At 39.7% G+C, this 23,051-nt stretch overlaps 1 protein-coding gene across 7 annotated transcripts in view; it reads left to right on the plus strand.

The window, feature by feature from the left end:
- brpf1 (bromodomain and PHD finger containing 1) overlaps positions 1-23,051 on the plus strand; it is a 48,544-nt gene that overhangs the window by 24,249 nt on the left and 1,244 nt on the right. For 4 of the 7 annotated variants that reach the window (XM_033037135.1, XM_033037134.1, XM_033037139.1 and 1 more), the window contains 9 exons: positions 632-760; positions 882-1,194; positions 3,377-3,688; positions 4,434-4,721; positions 5,954-6,101; positions 10,913-11,046; positions 12,342-12,457; positions 14,053-14,207; positions 15,045-15,186. In XM_033037135.1, the coding sequence (XP_032893026.1) occupies positions 632-760; positions 882-1,194; positions 3,377-3,688; positions 4,434-4,721; positions 5,954-6,101; positions 10,913-11,046; positions 12,342-12,457; positions 14,053-14,207; positions 15,045-15,186 (1,737 nt within the window). Of the gene's footprint in view, positions 1-631; positions 761-881; positions 1,195-3,376; positions 3,689-4,433; positions 4,722-5,953; positions 6,102-10,912; positions 11,047-11,123; positions 11,180-12,341; positions 12,458-14,052; positions 14,208-15,044; positions 15,187-19,753; positions 19,880-23,051 lie in introns of those variants that run through there. The other 3 variants (XM_033037136.1, XM_033037138.1, XR_004414680.1) reach the window with 3 other exon arrangements.

Raw genomic sequence — 23,051 nt, forward strand, 5'->3', positions numbered from 1 at the left:
ATGGTGATAGGAAAGTGGAGTCTTTTATTTAGGCACTCTTCCAAAATAGGTAGGGAAAATTCAGTGGGCTATATTGTTTTAAGAATATTTTAACGTGTAGGTATACACCAGGAAACTCTTTTATATTAATCACTTAATATTAATCTGTGCTTTGTGCTAAGACTTTCAAGCATTTGTTTCCATAATGGTGCATTAGAAAACTAATTAGGTAGCATGAATTTATATATTTGAAAATTAAAACGTTAATGGTGAAAGTCTGACATCAAAACAGAAGATGGTGGAAATAGTCAGCGGGTCAAGCAGCACCTTTGAAAAGAAACAGAGTTAATGTTTCACAAGTACCGATGAGAAGTCGTTGACCTGAAGCATTATCTCTGTTTCTCTCCACAGCTGCTGCACGATGTGCTGGTTTCTCCAGCACTTTTTTAATGTCTGCTTAAATTTTGCACAAGAAGTAAAATTTCAACTTGGAATCTAGGACTCAGATAACAAAGTTGTGTACTGCTTGATAAAGGGTATTGAACGCATGTATAAAAGTAATAAATGTGTGTTAGGAATAAAAGACGCCCCTCGTTTATTCGTCACAAATTCAATTTCCGATTGATATCTTTCTGGTTTGGTTGTAACTCAGCTCAAGATACAGCAGTTTGCTATGGAGCTACAGCTGACTCCCTTCCTTATCCTCCTCCGTAAGACGCTAGAACAACTCCAAGAGAAAGACACAGGAAACATCTTTGGTGAGCCTGTGCCATTAAAAGAGGTATGTTGCCTGTGGGCGAGTTAATGTTGGTGATAGGGTTTTGAGTCAATTCTGAAGTTCTGAATGTTAAAAGGTGTTAAAAAGCATTCTCAGATCAATTTTCATTTTAAATTGTAATCAGGTTCCTGATTACTTGGATCACATAAAAAAGCCGATGGACTTCCAGACAATGAAAAAGCAGCTTGAAGGCTATCAATATCGGACGTTTGACCAATTTGAAGAAGATTTTAATTTGATTGTGAACAACTGCTTACAATACAATGCCAAGGACACAATATTTTACCGTGCTGCAATTAGGCTAAGAGACCAAGGAGGTGCCGTACTGAAATACGCTCGCAAGCAGGCAGAGAAAATTAGTTTTGATTGTGAAACAGGGATGCATGTACCTGAACCAGTACCACCAGAAGACACTGGTCAACTTTTCTGGGAAGAAGGTAAGTGCAATTATTAATGACATTAATCAATGTACATTAAAAATAAATCTCTCTGTAAGTGAGGAAGGAATAGTCTATTTATATCGATGGAGTTTTTAAAATGGATGCGTTACAATTGTCAGATCACTTTTGTCAATTTTAATTTGTAACCCAGTTTTGAATCATCAGGCCAATTTCTTCGCTTCTTGGCAGTGAAAGGTTGTACTTATCTGCAAAAGGCAACAAAGCATGACATTCAATTACATCTATTTTGATGGTGCTAATTCATGTTGATGTACATTCCATGGAAAGCTTAAATGACCTGGACTAAAGTTTCACTTGTGGAGGTTATCAAAATAGTCTTATTTTGTCCTTATCAATCTTGATGTGCAAATTTTTTTTTCAACAAAGGTTAATGATCAGCAAAAGGTATCTGAGAACATGTTTGCATTTTCTTCCCTGTCTTGTACAAGGTCAATCAAAGCCCTTCTACCATCATCCCCACTGAGATTACGTTTTATGTTTCAAACCTGAACCTGAGATCATATATTAAGACAAAATCCAGGCATTCCTTGTCTTCACTCATTCTAATCAACTGTTCATTAAATCTTGGTTTAGTGTTGAAGGAAATATTCTTGATAGAAAAAGGACACAGTGTTGGAGTAACTCAGTCAGGCAGCATCTCTGGAGAACATGGATAAGCGACGCTTCGGGTTAGGACCCTTCTTCTTGCCTTCTTCAGCGGTTTGTGTCCTTTTGTGTAAACCAGCATCTGCAGTTCCGTGTTTCTACATTATTGACACCAACATGGCTCACTTATAACATCATTAGGTGAAATAATTTTTAAAAAGGAGGAATATAATTAATAGAAGCAATGTGTATTTGCAAAATCTAAATTTTAATGATTTTTTTTAGATGTCATGTCTTTGAGGAATGTACAACCTTAGACTCCTCATCACATTTATTTAATTAAAATGCCATTCATAATGGCATTGGTGCTGCAAAGGTGTGTGAGATTTCATTTCCAGTCTGATGTCGACTTCAACCTTGACACAGAAGCCATGTGTAATTAACACAACTATTCTGGTCCAGAATTGGGAAGATGGCCAAGGTCTATAATTTCCTGCTGGATAAGGACATATGTGGATTATGCAAAAACAAGGTTCAACTCCGGGTTGATGTTATTGTGGTTGAAGAGCCTGCTAAATTTCACCAGTGAGTTTCACATTTGGAGAAACCACAATAAATGCCATAGAACTGTACCTCAGCAGGTATTGCTTTACAAAAACAAAGGTTGCTAACTGTAACAGAAACCATCAAAATAAAACAAAGTGAATTCCACAGAGATTCATAGTGCAATTGGTCTTCTTGAATGAAAGACGATTGATGTGATTTGTATCATTATCTTCACTCTATTTCCAGAAATCTAAAATGATTCATTTTTTAAAATCTGGTAGTATTGATTTTTCATTAAAGATATTTACATAGTAAGGAAATGCAAACCATACTAGATGCTAAGGACCTTGCATTGCTGCTTTATTAATCTTTGTAGCTCAGCTTAGAGTTATGCGATACATAAACAAGGCCTGCTGTCCAACTTATCCACGCTGACCAAGATGCCCCACCTCAGCTGGTCCCATTTGCCTATATTTGCCCATATCCCACTCAATCTTGCATATCCACGCACCTGTCTAAATGTATTTTAAATGTTGTTATTGTACCTGCTTCAACTCCTTCGTCTGGCTGCTCCTTCCATGTTCTTACCACCCTCTGTGTGAAATTGTTGCACCTCAGGATCCCAATTTCCCCTCTCACCTTAAACTTATGCCCTCTCAGTCTTGATTCCCCCAACCTGGGAATAAGCATTCACCCCCTAGACCTCATCATTGCACATACCTCTTTAATATCGCCCCTCCGCCCCATGTGCTCCAAAGAATAATAGTCCTTCCTATGCTACCTCTCCCTATGACACAGGCCCCCGAGTCCTGGCATAAATCTTCTCTGCACTCTTTCCAGGTTAATGGCAGCATGAAACATATGTTAATGTCACTGAATCATGTCTTTACAATAATGTCCATAATTAGTAACCTATTGATAGTTAAAGCCCAGTGCTGCCATGCCCTCTCGGTCTTTCTCTTTCTCCCTTCAACAAATAATTTCTCTTGTTTGCTTTGATCTTTTTACGGTCACTGTGTCTTGGCAGAAGTGGATCGGTTGCTGGTCCCTGAGAACAGATCACATATGCCACTGGAGGAACAGCTGAAGGTACTTCTCAATAAACTGGACACAATAGGCTCCACTAAACAGAGCAATGGCCGATCACGGCGAGCTAAGCTCTTGAGAAAGGAGATTGCTTTGATTCGACGGAAACTTGGTCAGCATAGAGAACAAAATGCAGGATCGGAGCGGCATGGCGTACCAGGTCGGGGCTCTGCGGCTGGACTGAACCCGTCGAATAAAGATGGGCAAACGGATAGCGCTGCTGAGGAAAGTAGTAGTCACGAGACTGGAAAAGGTATGAATGCAAACGCCCCTTAATTATCCAATCTATCGACCAGAATCTGCTGAGAGAATTTAACAAAACATAAGTTGGTTCGGACTTTAAAAATAGTTGGTTCGGACTTTAAAACTGATATAAAACAAGGATGTTAACTCAGTAATATGAAACAAGAGACAAACCCGGTTTATGTTGTGGTTTTATTCCACCAAATGGGAATCTGGGAAGCTTTTAGGGGTCATTCCCTAGTCATTTAGAGCTGATTGTATAATTTGAATTTCATTACAATGGTCAAACAGCCTCCCTTCCATTGACTCCATCTCCACAAGGCCACCAGCATAATCAAGGACGATTCTCACCAGGTTCACTCCACCTCTTCTCCCCTCTCCCATCAGGCAGCAGGTACAGAAGTGTAAAAACATATACCTTCAGATTTGGCAACTGTTTCTTCACAGCTGTTATCAGGCAACGGAACCATCCTTTCACCTACTAGACTTACCATCTATCTCATTGGAGACCCTTGGACTATTTTTAATTGGACCTTACTGGACTTTATCTTGCACTAAACGTTATTACCATTATCCTGTATCTGTACACTGTGGACGGATTGATTGTAATCATTTATAGTATTTTTGCTGACTTGATAGCACGTTACAAAAAAGCTTTTCACTGTACCTTGGTAGACTTGACAATAAACTAAACTAAAGCTTTGGCTTTAACTCCATAACCTTCAACTCATTGTGCCTTGATCTTTCTCTTGCAGGCCTTGGCACCACCTCCTCATCAGCCTCGGCAGCGGAAGTCGGTAGACGGACAAAGTTCCTTTTCACTGCAAAATCCAAAAATAAATGTGTGGGGTTGCCCAAAAGGCCAGGGCGGCCACCAAAAAACCGTGAATTCCAGGTCCCGCAGAATCAGAGCGGTAGTCTACAGAACCCGTCAGCGACACAAACTTTGTCACGGTGCAACCAGCCGAGGAAGCGAGGTCGTAGCCCCAGCACGAGCTCTGAAAGCGACAGTGACAAATCAACCGGGGGCAACGCACACATAGGTAAAGAGGTGCTGTGTAACCAGTGTGTTTTCCCATATTCAACAATTACATTACTGAACTTAATTACTGGGTAAAATCGTTTTTGTTTCGGGGGTTTATAATGCTAAAGAACCAGGTGGAAGAGTCAGTCAAAATGTTAATCTGCATTTCTTAGAAAAGTGGCGGCACGGTGGAGCAACGGTAGAGTTGCTGCTTTACAGCACCAGACCCAGGTTCGATCCTGACTACAGGTGCTGTATGTACAGAGATTGTACGTTCCCCATGTGCCCGTGTGGGTTATCTCTGGGTACTCCAGTTTCCTCCCACACTCCAAAGGTGTATATATTTGTGCGTGGGATAGTGCTAGTTTACAGGCTATCGACGGTTGGCGTGGACTTGGTGACCAGAAAGGCCTGTTTCAATGCCATGTCTCTAAAGGGGGAACATCACTCGAGTTGCTTCTCCAGGACTTTTTATTGAAGCTGCAGTACTTTGTTTCATGGGCAGTATTTGACCTGGCCTCCAATTTCTCATGTGAGGGATTAATGTGGAGAGGCTCTGTCACCACATTGGGTTCTACTGCTGAGGGTGAAGCTGACTTTACTTGGCAGAGAGCATGTATTTCCCATGCAAAGTGTACTTTTGCTTATCTCAGCTGACCTTCCCGTGCAGCTAAACTTGCACAGCTAACTGATTATAATTTGGACTAAATTAGTGCCCTAATGTCTCTGCCTGGATAATAATGGAGATTGTTCCACAAGATTGACTTCCTAAAAGTGAAAACTAAGACCTGAGAAAACTAAGATGGCATTCTTGTGATAGTAAAGAGGATACCCATACTGAATCAATTGGATTCCACCCTTAATTGACGCTAAATGCAGCAGGCAGAAAAATATGTATTTTCCAGTGTTTTTAACAAAAAAAGCACTCAAATGCTCACCAAATCCTCAATACAAAACTTCCCATGTACTATGAAATCTATTTTGTTCTCCATTTATAGTAACTCTGGCTCTTTTGACTTGCACAACTTGAAATGCAAAATGTACGTATATTTAGCATTAGTAATATGGGACCACTTGAATTTGGGGTCATCTTTGAAAATCTGCCGATGTTGTCCTTATTCATTTACTTCCAAGACAGCTGTGGTTGTTTGGGAACTCTGTGAGCAAATAAGAGGAAAAAGACACACAAGAAAAAAACTCTTTTGCTTTGAATTTGGTGGCAAATCTTTTAGGTCTGGCTTGTGTTTGCAGGGTTGCCAACGAATGGGTTTGATGGAGGCAGCCAACCTGTGAACGAAAGTTTCCGAGTCTATCGCAACGAACGAAGCCTGCCGCGTAGCAGTTCCGATACCGAGTCCAGTTCCAGCACAAGTAGCAGTGCAGCTTCCGATCACACCAGGTAATTGTTTCTTCCAGCATTCGCTGCCGAGGTATTGGCCCAAGGTATTGGCTAGCCATGTAACTCAGAAACTTCATATCCAGGATTTTAATCCTTCCAACTATGTAAGCATTTCCCTCTCTACTTAGTATAGATTAACTCTCTCCATATGAACTGCAATTAAGGGGCATAAATCTACTGCAGTAAAATATATGTAATGGTCATTCAAACGAATGGACCAAATATTGTGAACCTTTGCCATCTGCTCAGAAGAGAACGACTGGTAATACACTTATTGCGGTTAGCAAATACCTGTCTCCTGCCTTTGCATGTTGCATTGCGGAAATACAGGATAAGCTGCAGGGTCGGATACCCATGTACCTGACTCCCACTGCATTGATGGAATCAACACTGAATCCCTGGTGAAGCTGTAGGGACAAATATAAAATTATAAAAGGACTGGACAAGCTAGATGCAGGAAAAATGTTCCCAATGTTGGGCGAGTCCTGAACTAGGGGCCACAGTCTTAGAATAAAGGGGTGGCCATTTATGATTGAGGTGAGAAAAAACGTTTTCACCCAGAGAGTTGTGAATTTGTGGAATTCCCTGCCACAGAGGGCAGTGGAGGCCAAATCATTGGATGGATTTAAGTTAGAGTTAGATAGAGCTCTAGGGGCTAGTGGAGTCAAGGGATATGGGGAGAAGGCAGGCACGGGTTATTGATTGGAGACGATCAGCCATGATCACAATGAATAGCGGTCCTGGCTCGAAAGGCCGAATGGCCTCCTCCTGCACCTATTTTCTATGTTTCTATATTTGGATGCTTAACTGGTGTCTCCTATACTGACTACAAAGGTTTGCGTTTTTTCCCCCATTATTTAAATTCCTATTTATGTTTTTATGATGTAAAAGGTTGCACCTCATGAAATGAGACGCAGTTTTGCTCTGAGTGTTGTAGATCTTTTTAAAAGGTAGTTGAAACAGTCTTAGTTTAGTTATACGGCGTGGAAACAGGCCCTTTGGTCCACTGAGTCTGTGCCGACCAACGACCACCCATACACTAGTTTTATCCTACACACTAGGGACCATTTATAGAAGCCAATTTAGCTACAAACCCACACATCTCCGGAATGTGGGAGTTAAGCGGAGAACCCTGCGAAAACCCACGCGGTCACAGGGAGAATGTATAAACTCCGTACAGGCAGCACCCGCAGTCAGTATCAAACCTGTTATTCTGGCATAGTAAGGCAACTACTCTACCACTGCATCACTATACTGCCCCAGTCTGGATCTTTTTATGCAGACTAAGTAATAATAATAATAATACATTTTATTTATGGGCGCCTTTCAAGAGTCTCAAGGACACCTTACAAAAATTGAGCAGGTAGAGGAAAAACATGTAAGGGGAATGAAATAAATAGTAGAGACATGACTAGTACACAAAGTAAAGACAGAATTCAATACAAAACACAGTATGAGGCAATTAATGCACAGATGAAAAGGGACGGGGACGTGGGGCTAAGGATAGGCAGAGGTGAAGAGATGGGTCTTGAGGCGGGACTGGAAGATGGTGAGGGACACGGAATTGCGGATCAGTTGGGGGAGGGAGTTCCAGAGCCTGGGAGCTGCCCTGGAGAAGGCTCTGTCCCCAAAACTGTGGAGGTTGGACTTGTGGATGGAGAGGAGACCGGCTGATGTGGATCTGAGGGACCGTGAGGGTTAGTAGGGGGAGAGGAGGTCAATGAGATATGGGGGGGCCAGATGGTGGAGGGCTTTGTAGGTGAGGATCAGGATTTTGTAGGTGATCCGGTGGGAGATGGGAAGCCAGTGAAGTTGTTTGAGGACTGGAGTGATGTGATGCCAGGATTTGGTATGGGTGATGAGTCGGGCGGCTGCGTTCTGGACCAGTTGGAGTCGGTTGATGTAGGTGGAGCTGATGCCAAGGAGAAGTGAGTTGCAATAGTCCAGTCGGGAGGAGATGAAGGCATGGATGAGTCTTTCAGCAGCGGGCGGTGTGAGAGAGGGTCTGAGTTTGGCGATGTTGCGGAGATGAAAGAAGGAGGTTTTAATGACATGGCGGATGTGAGGCTCAAGGGAGAGGGTGGAATCAAAGATCACGCCAAGGTTGCAGGCCTGGGGAGATGGGGAGACAGTGGTGCCGTCGATGGTGAGAGTGGGGTTATTGATTTTGCTGAGTGTGGCTTTGGAGCCTATGAGGAGGAATTCTGTCTTATCGCTGTTGAGTTTGAGGAAATTATGTTGCATCTAGGTTTTTATAGCTGACAAACAGGAGTTGATATGGGAGAGGGGGGGGGGGGGGGGTTGTGGGGGGATTTGGTGCCAAGGTAGATCTGGGTGTCATCAGCGTAACATTGGAAGTCCAGATTGAAGTGGCGGAGTATCTGACCAAGGGGGAGGATGTAGATGATGAAGAGGAGGGGGCCGAGTACGGAGCCTTGGGGAACGCCTTGAGTGACTGTGGCTGTAGCAGAGGTGTGGTTGTGGAGAGAGATGAAGTGGGATCTGTTGGAAAGGTAGGAACGGAGCCAGCTGAGTGCAGAGCCTTCAATGCCGAGGTCTTTGAGTCTGGTGAGCAGGATGTTATGGTTCACTGTATCGAAGGCTGCGCTCAGGTCGAGGAGGATGAGGATGTTGAGGGAACTAGTGTCAGCAGAGGTGAGGAGGTCGTTGAGGACTTTGAGGAGAGCAGTTTCTGTGCTATGGAGGTGGCGAAAGCCAGATTGGAGGGGTTCAAGTAGGTTATACGCAAGGAGGTGGGAATGAAGTTGCAACGCAACGATACGCTCCAGGGTTTTTGAAAGAAAGGGGAGGTTTGAGATTGGGCGGTAGTTAATGAGAGAGGAGGGATCAAGACCAGGTTTCTTTAAGATTGGTGTAACGGCAGCAGTTTTGAAAGCGGAGGGGACAATTCCTTGGGACAATGAGGAGTTGAAGAGATTAGTGAGGTAGGGGCAGAGAATGGGGAGGCAGGACTTCAGCAGGGGAGTGGGGAGAGGGTCGAGGGAGCAGGTAGTGGGTTTGGAAGAGCTGATGAGTTTGGAGATTTCAATAGGGGTGACCAGGTCAAACTGGGAGAGGAAGCAGTGTGGAGGAGGGGTAAGGAGGTCAGTGGAGATGTTGAAAGAGGGGGCCTTGGTAGGTGGTGGAGTAGATGCTGGAGAGTCGGGTACAGGGGATAAAGATTGATAGATGGTGCTGATTTTATCAGCGAAAAAGTGGAGGAATGAGTTGCAGAGATCCGGAGTAAAGGTAGGGAAAGTGTTGGCTCGAGGCTTGAGGAGGTTGCCCACTGTGGAGAAGAGGGTTCTGTGGTTTAGGCAGGGATCGGTGAATATGGAGGAGAGGTAGGCAGATTTTGCAGCAATGAGAGCATCTTTGTAGTCGGTGAGGTGGAGTTTGTAAGCTTCAAGGTGGACTGTGAGAGATGATTTATTTGTAAGTCGTTCGAGTTGGCGACCAGTCTGTTTCAGTTTACGAAGTGCAGGTGTGTACCAGGGTGAAGATGTGTTGAAAGTTACAGATGTAAAAGGATGAATAGTTACTGATGTACGCTGCAAGGTGGAATTGAGTTTATATCAACTTTGATCTTATTGAATTGTGGAACAGCTGTTATCAGCTGTTCCGCAATTCAATAAGATCAAAGTTGATAATAACCTCAATTCCACCTTGCAGCGTACATCAGGCAACTAAACCATCCTACCAACTATTAGAGAGCAGTCCTGAGCTACTATCTTCCTCATTGGTGACCCCCGGACTATCTTCAAATGGGCTTTATCTTGCACTAACGTAATTTATGTTATTCATTTTATCATGTATCTATACACTGTGGATGGCTTGATTGTAATCATATATTGCCTTTCCACTGACTGGTTAGCACGCAACAAAAGCTTTTCACTGTACCTCGGTACACATGACAATAAACTAAATTCAAACTCAAGGCTCAAGGGACTAAAAGGCCTATTTCTGTGTCATATGTTCATAATGAGAGAGTGGGTGGTACAGTTGACGGATAAAAAGCTGAGCTACCTAGTTATCCAATTCATCATTTGACTACATCTTTCCAATGTTTCACTATTATCTATAATAACATACTTTGAGCCATTATAAAGTTGTTACTAATAGTTAAAAATGAGCACATAAACTTTGTAAGACCGCTAAATTCAATTCATCTTGAGCATAGCATTGGACTTGAAGATAGTAACGCATACCGTGTGAGTGGAAAAGTAAGATATATTGTCCAAGACAGGAAAACACAAGTTTGGTTTACCCTCAGTTTGTCATTGATATGCTCCCGGTGTTAACAATGTACCTGGGGGTCACACCATGTTAAATGTCACATCCATCGTCTCTTTGTATAGCAGATAACTGTGGTATTGGGTCATCGTGTTTTATTTTGTCATTGCTATAATGCACAGCTGGATTAGATCTGTGAAGGCCAGTTTAAATGAAATGTACAACTTGTATCTCGCTATGTTGCAACAGATTTCACTTTATGCTTTTTCAGTGCATGATCAGGCAAGTCATGTCAGGGAAGTAAGATCCAGTCATTCCTATATTTTACAAATTTTTATAGTGCAGCCCATCAAGTCTATGGTGATTCTTACACTCCCCATCAGTCTTATTCTCCCCCCCCCCCCCCCCCCCCCCCCCACACACACTTATTTCTCCATAACCTATTCTCTCTCTAATGCTATTAGCTTCTACTTAACTTTGAGACGCAGGAGGAGCACCTGGGGATGATACTATTTTTCATGCACTTTAAAAAAAAAATCAGAAGCATATCCTAAAAGTATCTTTTTATCTTATCCCAGCACAACCCCATCGAAGCAGGGTCGAGGAAAACCTTCATTTTCCCGAGTGAATTTCCACGAAGAAAGCAGTGAAGACACTTCGTGTACAGAGAACGAATCCTATCCAATTGGATCGGGCAGGCATACGCATGGTGGTGAGTCCACTTTTGGAGGGGGTAAAAAGGATTTACCATTTGTCACTTAAGTTCTAAAACATTTTCTTTCTGTCAAGTCATAAACACAAACGATGCTGACAAGCAAGGAAGATTAAAGTTTTTTCTGAATGAGGTAGGTGAAGAGGTAATAAAGTAAAAGTGTTATGTTCTAGCAAGTCTGACAACCACAGTAGCGCATTAGTAGCAGAATACATGAAAACAAGGCATGTCTGTGCACATCTAGTGTGTATACTGACTGTAATATATTGTGTGGTGTATATTAAATGTGCTGCATGATTTCTTGTATAACAATTGGTTGTAAGATGCAATCTTCCATATGTATCAGAAATGTAATTTTACATATGACACAATGTAAGAGCTGAGATTTTATTTCAAGGCCAGAATACAGCTTACAAATAACAAATTTGAGAAGCAATCGCTCAGTCAGGTAAATTTTCATTCCAGGTGTACATCGTCGAGGCGTCTGCGGCCATATTGTTCGAATACATATTGCAGCCATATGGAATACATATTGTTTCTTTGAACTTTAGGATGGACCTGATTTCTATTTCCAGCATTTTCTTTTAGTTTTTATTGTAATTTACAGCAACTGCAATTTTTCTTTTCATTCTTATACATTGTCAACATTTGTAAGAATAATTCTGGCCAGCTTATGGATGTTTACTTTATGGGCACATTCCCATACAATGTGGAAAAAAGTGAGAGTTTCAGAACATATTTTGCTCTGGTGAACCCCACTAGTGTCACATCAGTTGATATAAGCAAATCAAATCATGGGGAAAGGTTGGGATGGTCCTGCATTCTGTTATTTTTGTAGTCTCCTCACTCACACTATGTGAAAATATTTCAAATTCCAAGAGAAAGGATCCTTCTTCTTTTTCAGATCTTATCGGGACTCTAATTGTGTCCCTTTTGATGTTACTGGAAGAAAAATCTCAATCATCAGCTCCGCTGCTAATTTGTTTTGTTTTAGTTTTGGAAAGGATCAAAGGGATTTTCATTCAAAGGATATGATGTTTATGTTTGGTTATTATTCCCCTGTGCATTCCGTCTAGTGTGTTAAACCAGTGGTTTTAATCAAAATAGATCTCCTGCATGTGGATGTGAAGACATGTACCATTTTGAATGTAGCAAATCAGTCCACTTTTACTTAAGGAGAAAAATTGAATGATTAACAAATTTCAATTGAATTGTGACGCAGTTGGGATTTCTACTACTTTGCGCAAGGAATTATGTTTTGAAAATCTTAACTGCTGAATGTTTTTCTTAAACAGTGCGCAAGGGATTGAGCAGGTCTGCTGGCTGGATGTCAGATGACGAAGATAGTCCTTTGGAGTCACTGGATTTAGTTTGGGCAAAATGCAGGGGATACCCATCCTATCCAGCTTTGGTAGGTCCTTTGATCAAGAGTTAATGAGATAGCAATGACAAACAAGATGTTTGCATCCAGCTACTCTTTAACATTTATTTACCACCTGAAACATTTGATTATTTGTATTTAAGTTGCAGAAGTCTAGATTTTATACAAATGGTGAACATGTATTTTTCTTGAGTTTTTATCGGGTAAAGCCCATTTATAATATCTTGAGCTCATCCAATCAATAAACCAAAATCTATTATATATATATATATATTAATAATACTTAATGCATTTTATTTTCTTATTGACCCAAATGAGGTTCAAAAGTGAGCAAAGTGTTTTCTGCTCACTTCTATAATATTGTTGCATTGGTATTGCTGAGAATAATTTCATATTTATGTGACTCAAAAAAACTGCAGGTGCTGGAGGCCTGAAATAAAAACCAGAAATGCTGTCAATGCTCAGCAATTTAGACAGTATCTATGGGAAGGGGTACTGAATTAACTGATCAGGTCTGATGAATGGTCTTCAACCTGAAACTAACTCCATTTCCCTTTACACAAATCTTGCATGATCTCTGAGTGTTTCCAGCACTTACAGTTTTTATTCCATTTATATATTGTCATTAATTGCATGACAAACTCAAAAGTACTATGTGAGGGGTGACAATTATTACATTTAGATTTATATATGCAGAAAAGAGTCAATAATTTGGGATTAAATTGATATCACAATTGACCAGATTGGAGAACATCCATTTTGCAAATTTGTTATGCTATTTGACAATGCTGTATCAGTCACTGATTCGGGGCAAAGTGTCATTTGGACAGTCTGGCCTCAGGGCAAACAGTTGATTACCCAGTAAATAAAGTTAATTTACTCAGGAAACAGTCAGTTTAAAAAGCAGAGGAAACAGAACATGAAAATCATAGTAATTTTGCCAGAAAAATAATGAGTGGTAGATAGTTACGCGCAAATTGTGTTTCAAATCAATCTTAGCCAATTATTTCAATGTGGAAAACGTACAAAACTCACCTTATGCTTCCTTTGAAAAATCAATTTTAGTCAAAACCTCCAGGGAAAATAGAACATTTAAACCACAGGGAATCATGGGCACCATTTCTTTCCTCGCCACTTTTGCACTCTACTTGGCCCTTGAATGTTTTATCACCTTGAATAAAAGCGTTCCAAATATTCCTTCACAAAAATAGTGCAAAATGGGTGTCAATAGAATCTAGCCCCAAACACCAAAGTCAAATAAAGTTGAAAAAATCAGTTGAAAAAATCTCAAGCAGAGCATTCTTGTGAATGTTCCTCCTCAATGCGTTCTTCACCTGAAGCACACCCTGGAAAAAATGTTTACTATTGATAAAACTGACCATTTTTGAAATATTAAAGGTTCTTTAGCAATAAAATCAATTTATCAAGTATAATGTATTAGAAACCAAAACATTTGTCTCCACTGAATTTATTGCAATGGGATTGTATAGAATGGATATTTCAAATTGCACCAGTTGGCAACTGAAGACAGAAGTGAGTTTCAATGTTGTTAATATATTGTAAATATATAGACTGCAAAGAATGTATTTAACAGTGTCCCATTGTGTCTGTTTTTTCTTCAACAGATAATTGATCCAAAGATGCCTCGGGAGGGACTATACCATCATGGTGTTCCGATTCCTGTTCCACCACTGGATGTGCTCAAACTGGGAGAACAAATGACCATGGAAGCACGGGAGCACCTCTACCTCGTACTTTTCTTTGACAACAAGAGAACATGGTAAATTGGGAGAACATCTCTTTCTTGCTTATACCACGTGAAAGCAACTAATCAGAATTGAACTGCGTTGAGATAGTGTTGTCCTTTGAGAGAATGAACACATTCAGTAGAATCCACATGTCATGCACAGTCTTGCACTGGTTGTAGCTTCCTATGGACAGATTGCCTGGTGGGTTCCTTATATTACAACTCAAAAGTACTTAATTGAATGCCAAATACTTTGGAACTTCCTGGGATGGGTGTGAAGGCCCTTGTGCATGTGCAAGTCTTTGATTCCTTTTAAACTTGTAATGCTCAAGAGTCAAGAGTAGTTAATTGTCATATGTGCCAAAGACAGAACAATGAAATTCTTACTTGCAGCAGCATAACGGGTCTGTAAATACAATACTTGTAGATAACACAATAAACAAAGGAAAGTTCAATAAATTTAAAAAAACATGCTAGTGAAAAACAAAGTCCCGAGTGCAACTAAGACTGTTCATATTTAATTCTGAGGCTTTCTTTCTCATGAGTCCCAAGACATTTGCGTAAGAGTTCTTCAAGCCAATGTCCTCGACCCAAGCATCTTAAGCTGGTTTCTCAATGATCTTCCTTTCATCATATGGAGGAGAATGGGGTTAGGAGGGAGAGATAGATCAGTCATGATTGAATGGTGGATTACTCTTGATCTCTACCACCAAGATGGACAAGGGTTGCCCAATTATGCTCCTCTCATATGACATGAGAATGAAGGATATAATTTCTTGGAAAAGTAGAGTAGCACTGAGAAGACGTATGTTGAAGGAATTCTACTCTATACAATAAAGTGACACATAGTGTTTATTTTTCATTAATCAGGCAATGGCTTCCTCGAACAAAGCTTGTTCCTCTTGGTGTGGACCAGACCCTGGATAAAATGAAGATGCTGGAGGGGAGGAAATCAAACATCAGGAAATCGGTGCAGATTGCATATCATCGTGCTATGCAGCATCGAAGCAAGGTGCAGGGGGAACAGAGCAGCGATTCCAGTGATACTGACTGACCATAGAAATTACTTTTTTTTTAAATGTTTTTGTTTAAATAAAAATGGACCTGCAGCTCAGAGATCCTGAGAGTAAAATGCAGAAGACAGCACCGTCTCAGAGCGCTGAATTTTAATCCATAAAGTACGGAGCAGAGACAGAACAGTGCTGGCCGATAGACACGAGCTGATGGACAGCTGAGGGTTCAGAAAACAGGAAGCAGAGCAGCTATTCTGGCAATACTAAACTGCATTAAGCAGGAGTCAAACCATTCATTAAAATACCTACTTAAAGCAAGAGACCGAGTCATGAGATCTGGCTAACCCGGTCTAGTTTTTTTTAAATATAGAGTTGGTGAAATCAGATACCACACAATTCGTTTTAATTAAATTCAGAGCATAAAATAAGCAATATCGTGCATCAGATACTGTGAAGCCATGGATTGCCTTAACGCGTTTACTTAGAATTATGAATAGGCGAAATCATTATGAACTTGAGATTCCTGGATTAAAATCGACCTCCTTTGATATATACATTTAGCTAAAGAAAACTGTGGTTGTGGGGACAGGATTGCTCCGGAGCTTGAAGTCCTCCTTTGCATTACTTATCCATAATTTTCAATTGAGAACAATATACCTGGTCAGTCCAGGTGATCTAATAGAGAAAGTGAGCATAGAGACCTCTGACCAGAGGGAGAATAAAAGTTACAAACTTTTCATCATAGTTACGATGGAAAGAAAATCAACTAACGTGCATGAGTTTACTGGAAATCAATTCCATTTAAAATTGTATAAAGCCAACTTTTTTTTCAGGGTGGGATAGTGACTTTTTTTTAAACCTGCTGCTAAATATCACAAATTCAAACCATGCATATACAGTGCCCTCCATAATGTTTGGGACAAAGACCCATCATTTATTTATTTGCCTCTGTACTCCACAATTTGAGGTTTGTAATAGAAAGAATTACATGTGGTTAAAGAGCACATTGTCAGATTTTATTAAAAGCCATTTTTGTACATTTTGGTTTAACCATGTAGAAATTACAGCAGTGTTTATACATTGTCGTCGTCTCCCCATTTCAGGGGCACCATAATGTTTGGGTGTTTCATGTAAATGAAAGTAGTTATGTTTAGTATTTTGTTGCATATCCTTTGCATGCAGTGACAGCTTGAAGTCTGCGATTCATGGACATCACCAGTTGCTGGGTGTCTTCTCTGGTGAAGCTCTGCCAGGCCTGTATTGCAGCCGTCTTTAGCTTATGCTTGTTTTGGGGGCTAGTCCCCTTCAGTTTTCTCTTCAACATATAAAAGGCATGCTCGATTGGGTTCAGATCGGGGTGATTGACTTGGCCACTCAAGAATGGACCATTTTGTAGCTTTGAAAAACTCCTTTGTTGCTTTAGCAGTATGTGGGATCATTGTCTTCATGTAGAATGAACTGCCGGCCATTGAGTTTAAGGCTTTTGTTTGAACAAGCAGATAGGATGTGTCTATACGCTTCAGAATTCATTATGCTACTACCATCAGCAGTTGTATCATCAATGAAGAAAAGTGAGCCAGTACCTTCCATGCCCAGGCCATAACACCCCCGTCACTGTGTTTCACAGATGAGGTGGTATGCTTTGGATCTTGGGCAGTTCCTTCTCTCCACCATACTTTGCTCTTGCTATCACTCGGATATAAAGTTAATCTTCGTCTCATCTGTCCACAAGACCTTTTTCCAGAACTGTGGTTTCAGTACTTCTTGGCAAACTGTAACCTGGCCATCTATTTCTGCGGCTAACCAGTGGTTTGCATCTTGCAGTGTAGCCTCTGTGTTTCTGTTCACAGTGGTCATTGACAAATCCACACCTGACTCCTGAAGTGTATTTCTGTTCTGTCGGACAGGTGTTAGACGATTTTTAATGGCTCACCTGAGCAATTACAAACACCTGTGAAGCCATGTGTCCCAAACATTATGGTGCCCTGAAATGGGGGGCTATGTGTAAACTCAGCTATAATTTCTACATGGTGAAACCAAAATGTATAAAAATACCCTTTAATTAAATCTGACAATGTGCACTTTAACCACATGTGATTTTTTTCTATTACAGATCTCAAATGATGGAGTACTGAGGCAAATAAATAAATGATGGGTCTTTGTCCCAAACACTATGGAGGGCACTGTATGTAACTGTAATTTTCTCACAGTGCTATCCTCTGTGTTCATTTGCTGATAGCTTAATATTGATGTTAAATTGTATTCATCTTCATCACTTTCACATTACTAGTTGCACGCATTTATTTGCAACCCTGTTCTTTCCATACAAACACGTGTGCATATCCATGCGCACACTCATTGCAGCTGGATACAGCTTGCAGTTGCAGGCTAAGTCCAACTGTGTTGCAAGCTAAGGATAGAATTTACCCACACTGTCTCCCGGTTAGCAGTTTCTATTAAACTTGGTTTGAATTCTGCTGTCAAGTCCTTTCCAAATTGCTGGACAGAAGCGCTTTATTTGATAGAGCAGTATGCCTGAGAGTCAGTGATCAGAGCTTTACGAACTGTTAGATAGAGCTGGATTATTACTATCCTAGTTTGTAAATAATTTGCACAGGTATCGTGTTAAAATGAGCATCTTCTGCTTTGGACATGTTTTCATCTACAAAGGGTGAGTTGGTGGAAGTGAAAAATCAGCTCAGAGAGGGCACTTTAATATGGATGATTAACTGTTTGAGAAGCATCTGTAAACTGCACAGATTATTGACTTGTACAGTAAATTAATTTACCACTTGTTCTGAGATGGATTTTAAGACTATCATGAGTTTAGCAGTCCCTTAAATTTCTACCTGTGTGTGCCGTCTCCAAAGTATAGAATAAACAAAAGCGTGCAGAAATGCTCAGTCCACAATGTCTGTATCCTTTTGCCATGTGTAGTTTTATTTTTTAAAACTGTTCATGGCCACAGAAATGTACTTTTTTGGTTCAATTTCTCTGATAATTTTGCAGATAATTTGCATCTTGCCTATTTACACAACATTTCTCCCTAGGTGAGTGATATAAGGGCACTGTAATGTTGGCGTTCTTTGCTGCGTATAAGTGCTAGGGGCATAGATTCTGTATTCTATTTTGTTGCAACTTGTGACCTAGCACTGCTACGAGTAGGTAAATTCAGAATTCCGATGGAAAAGTATATTGTGAATCATGCATGCAGTCCTCTGCTCCGATTCAAAATTCGGTCATTGACAGCTGTTGACAACCTGCAACTTTGTTACTTTAAACGGGTATCTGCAATAGAAAGGGAAAACTTCTCGAAAGAAACTTGTACAGTAGTGTGTGTGTGTGTGTGTGTGTGTGTATGTGTCTTTGGGGAGGGGAGAAATACAAAGTATTTCTACCCACTGCCCCATGAAAGTGAAAATAATAATTATTTTAAATAACATTGTTGAGCTCATTGGTTCAATTAAATCCCCAATGTGAAACTTGAGGAAGTCACAAATCATCCCCTAGTTGTGCTGATTTCAGCATGAACCGCAATATCGAAACTAGTGATTGGGAGAGTGAAATCACTAAGATTTCTGCTCTTTAACGCTATCTTTTAATCAACCTAGAGCACCCCCACCCATCTTGCTCCTGATCCACTCTTCACTTCTGAAAATACATGTGCTGACTGTGACAATATGTTGATTTTTGTGGTAGTCTCTGTTGGATCCTATGGGCTTCTACTTGAATAATAATACATTTTGGTAATGGTGGTTTCTATGAAAATCTACCCTCAAGAATTGTAGGGGAAAGTAATTGGAATAAAATAAATTTGTTCCAAGAGAAGATGTTTGCTTTTGTGTCCCTCGGAAAAAACCCTGATAGCTTGCTCATTTAGATAGATTTTACGTCGAATAAAAATATCCGTGCAGATCCAGTAGGTTTTTAAGACTGTTACTGTTAACAGGTTTTGGTACTTTTCCTTGTCATGTTTGTTGGTCTTAATACAATATTGCTATTGAAAACAATAGTTTTTATTACTAGCCTTTTCCATTATAAAGCAACTTATCATATTGAAATACTCTAAGCACTTCATGCAAGGCTTTTTATATTGAATGCAATAATTATATTAGCAAACATGACAATAAGATTGAGAGCAATTCTGATCGTTATTCACGATAGCTACCAATATCTGGGAAAGAAGATTTTTTTAAATGTCCTGTTCCATTTTTTACCGAGGTACAACTTTAGGTGGAAAGCATTATATCCCTTCTCCATCAATACTGTTTTAAGACTTTCTCTGTAGAATCAGTGATAATTTGTGATTATAGAATAACTGGCTTTTGAACCTTTATTTATGCTAGAAACCAATGTTTCCATGGAATAAAATCCTCAAAGTAAAGCCCCCAAGACAGCCTTATCCTTGACAATTTATCTGCAAAGTAAAACTGAACTTAATTTTACAAGCAGATTTTTAAAGGCAAGCATCGTGAGAATTTGCATTTGGGTTTACAAATCTTTTGTTTCACCTTCTGAGGATTGGCTTGGAAGCATTGTATTTCATTGCCTAAATTTGGATTTCAGTGTTCCTGCAGCTTATTGAAGGCTATGGCTAAGAGGAGTATAAATGGCAAAATCTCATATTATTGTACCCAGCCTCAAGACTCCCAAGAGCATGGTGCCTTTCAGTAGGAGACCAGCCACCCTTTGGTGAGTTGAATGTAAAAACTATTTGCATGCAGCAATGTGTTGAGCCACACATTGAATGTAGGTTAGTATGCCCCCCCCCCCCCCCCCCCTTTATACCATGCTGTGAAGGGTAGAGAACCGAGAGAAGGTAGGGACTCCCAATGAAGAAACTGGTATATGCCCCTCAAAGCTGACCACATTGTCAAGGACTCTGGTTAAGCTTTCATCACTAATGAGTGAACTAATAATTCTTCTAAAGTACTAGCTAAGATAGCTCGGGGTTCATCAATGGAAATCAAATTAACAGAATAGCTCCCTTTCCAAGGTGTTTTTATTAAGCCCTCCAGTGAATATTTATCATGGTATATGGCAAGCACTGATTTGTTCCCTTCCAGAATCACCCAAATGGAAAAGTGGCAGTCAGTCAGGATAGTACCCAACCCACACAGAGCACCAACCTCAGTTATGTGATCTTGTGTTAGAACTGCATTAAAAAATGAACATTGGTAGTTTTGATTTTGGACCTTTTAGAGCTTTTTGTTCACATATTAATGCATGAATATTCAGTACATTATTTTACTTTATGATGCCTATTGTTTTAAAGAAGAGAATTATACATGCAGTAATATCTCCTTTAAATTATCAAGAATGCCAATGCTTTAATTTGTTACTAATGCCAACTTTATTTTAGTATGTTTAAAAGTCCATTTATTTTCCTGTCAAAACTCAAAGGAGCAGTATTTGTTTAACTGTTTGCTCTTCAAAATATATCAATTGTGCCCTTTACATATTGCAATCTATCAGTTATTTCTACCAAGTGTTCATCGGTAATGTACCAGTTTTTTTATTTAATATATTCAGAAACTAACCAGTTTATACCCTTTATTTTATCTTGCTGCATATTAGAGGTACTAGACATAAAAACTGAAAAAGCTGGAAATGCTCAGCATATCAGGCAACATCTAAGAATAGCTCATTGCCCTGAAACATTAACTTTGTTTCCTCTTCACACATGCTGTTCGACTTATTGAATATTTCCTGCATTCAGTGTTTTTATTTGTTTTCCAGTGTAGATCTTTTGGGGGGTAGCCTTTTGCAATTCTGAGTGGATCCAATAGTTGGTAGTTGAATCAACTTTGGAGGAACCAAAGCTATTAGAGCACCTCTCTTAGCCATATATTCAATATCCATATTGGTTCCCCTTGCATAACATTGATCAAAGTTAACAACAATCACTGCAAGTTTTATATGTGAATTTAAAAGAAGGATGTCTGGAATAACAGACCGTTCATATTTTAACACAATTGTATGCAAAACTAACACCAAACTGACATTAAATATTTAGTAAACCTCCTCAGCTACAATATGTGATTTCAGTTTGCTATTAATATGCTGCATAAAGTGTTTTATTTTCATTCCCTTTCCACCCTTTCTGTTTTGCTTTGCTTGGCAACTTCATTATGGGTCAAATTCAAGAACCTACATTTTGGAATTTTTAATGAAAATAATCGGGCTTGAAAATAATCTTAATTCAAGGTCAATTGGGGCTAATCTGAGGATACAGTTAATCTGAGAATACAAATAAAGTTGCCATTATTAGCAAATTAAAGCATTGGCATTACCGTATCCATATAGAAATGCCAATCAAGAATAAATGCCTTTGTAAATAATCCACACTGAGCAAGTTTAAAGTGACCCTTTGGATGATGTGACCTTATGATGGTGCAGTATTCCTTGCCTGAACTGCCAAGCAGTTCCTTCCATGCTTGTTTTTAATCCTGCTATTTTGGACCAGTGTAAATTGAACAAAATTATTGCCTGCCACTAACGGTATTGTTTATTTAGTGACAATTTCAATGAAACCACCCTACTGAGTTTTCGACACAAAATGTTGGAGTAACTCAATAAGCAGCATCTCTGGAGAGAAGGAATGGATGAAGTTTCCGGTCGAGACCCGTCTTCAGACTGAAGAAAGGTCTCGGCCCGAAACGTCACGCACTCCCCTCCACCGATGTTGTATGTCCAACTGAGTTACTACAGCATTTTGTGTCTATCTTCAATGTAAGCCAGCATCTACAGTTCCTTCCTACAGAGTTTTAGGATCAGATAGGAGAACTAAACCACTTTTCATTGAAATGCAGTCTTATTTCTAACCCTTCAAAGACATTTTATAGGTTTTTGTTGGTGTGGTGTACTCAACTTTTATATGAACAGAGGAAAGATTCTGCTGGTGTAAAAATTATAGAGACCTGACAAGTATGTAGAAAATAAATACTTGTTTACTCTAGGGAAATGCATTATTGAACATGTATGAGCTGGGGCTCAGTTTTACATCGAGCACAGTAATGCCATTTCCATTAGTGCAATACTTGTATATAGCTTTTGTTTGAAATCCCCAAGTTTGAAGAATGGTCCATTAAATGAGCAGGTGCTGCAATTACTTATTTATTGTAGGATACATGTTTAATATTTTTAATTTACTTTGGGGAATTTTAATATTTTGTTTGCATGATTACATTTATCATTTACTTCCCTCAAACAAATACAGCTCTTGAGAACAGTGTGAAAAATTAGAATGCAGGAAAATACTGTGTAGTATTGGCAATGTGTGGATTTGGCTTTTTAACTACTAATGCTGACTTCATGTTTGAAACCTTTTTAATTCAATGTTGCACAAACTTCCCAGCCTACCAAAGCTAAACCTGAGTTTATCAAGGTTGCTCTTGAGGTAATGGCATGGTTCAATTATTTGTTTGCAAAGTTGATTTGCACATTTAAATGGTGTTCAACATAATCTGTTTCTTTAGTTTTATTTTACAACCTACCTATTTATCATTTCCTATTGGTATACATCCAAGCATTTGAAATGTAATGCTTTTGATTTTGTATTAATTACTGCTTTGTATACGCCCATTAGATACAGTAGAAATATAATACTGGATTTGAAAATAGGGAGCCGGAGTGTTTTAACTGCAGCTTTATCTCCAAACTGCTCTTTTTCTTTCATATTCGGGGAAACTAAGCATAATAATCTTCCTGGACTCCATCTAGGAGTTCCACAGTTACCAAAATCCTTTGGTAACCCGAATGAATTGATTTATAAGTTCTTATTAAGTCATAGTAGTTCATTTATATTTGCAGACTTGCGCTGGATGCTTGTTCAGTTAATGTTTCTGGATAATGCAAATTCCTT

This window comes from Amblyraja radiata, chromosome 18 (genome assembly GCF_010909765.2).
Source record: "Amblyraja radiata isolate CabotCenter1 chromosome 18, sAmbRad1.1.pri, whole genome shotgun sequence".
NCBI lineage: Eukaryota > Metazoa > Chordata > Chondrichthyes > Rajiformes > Rajidae > Amblyraja > Amblyraja radiata.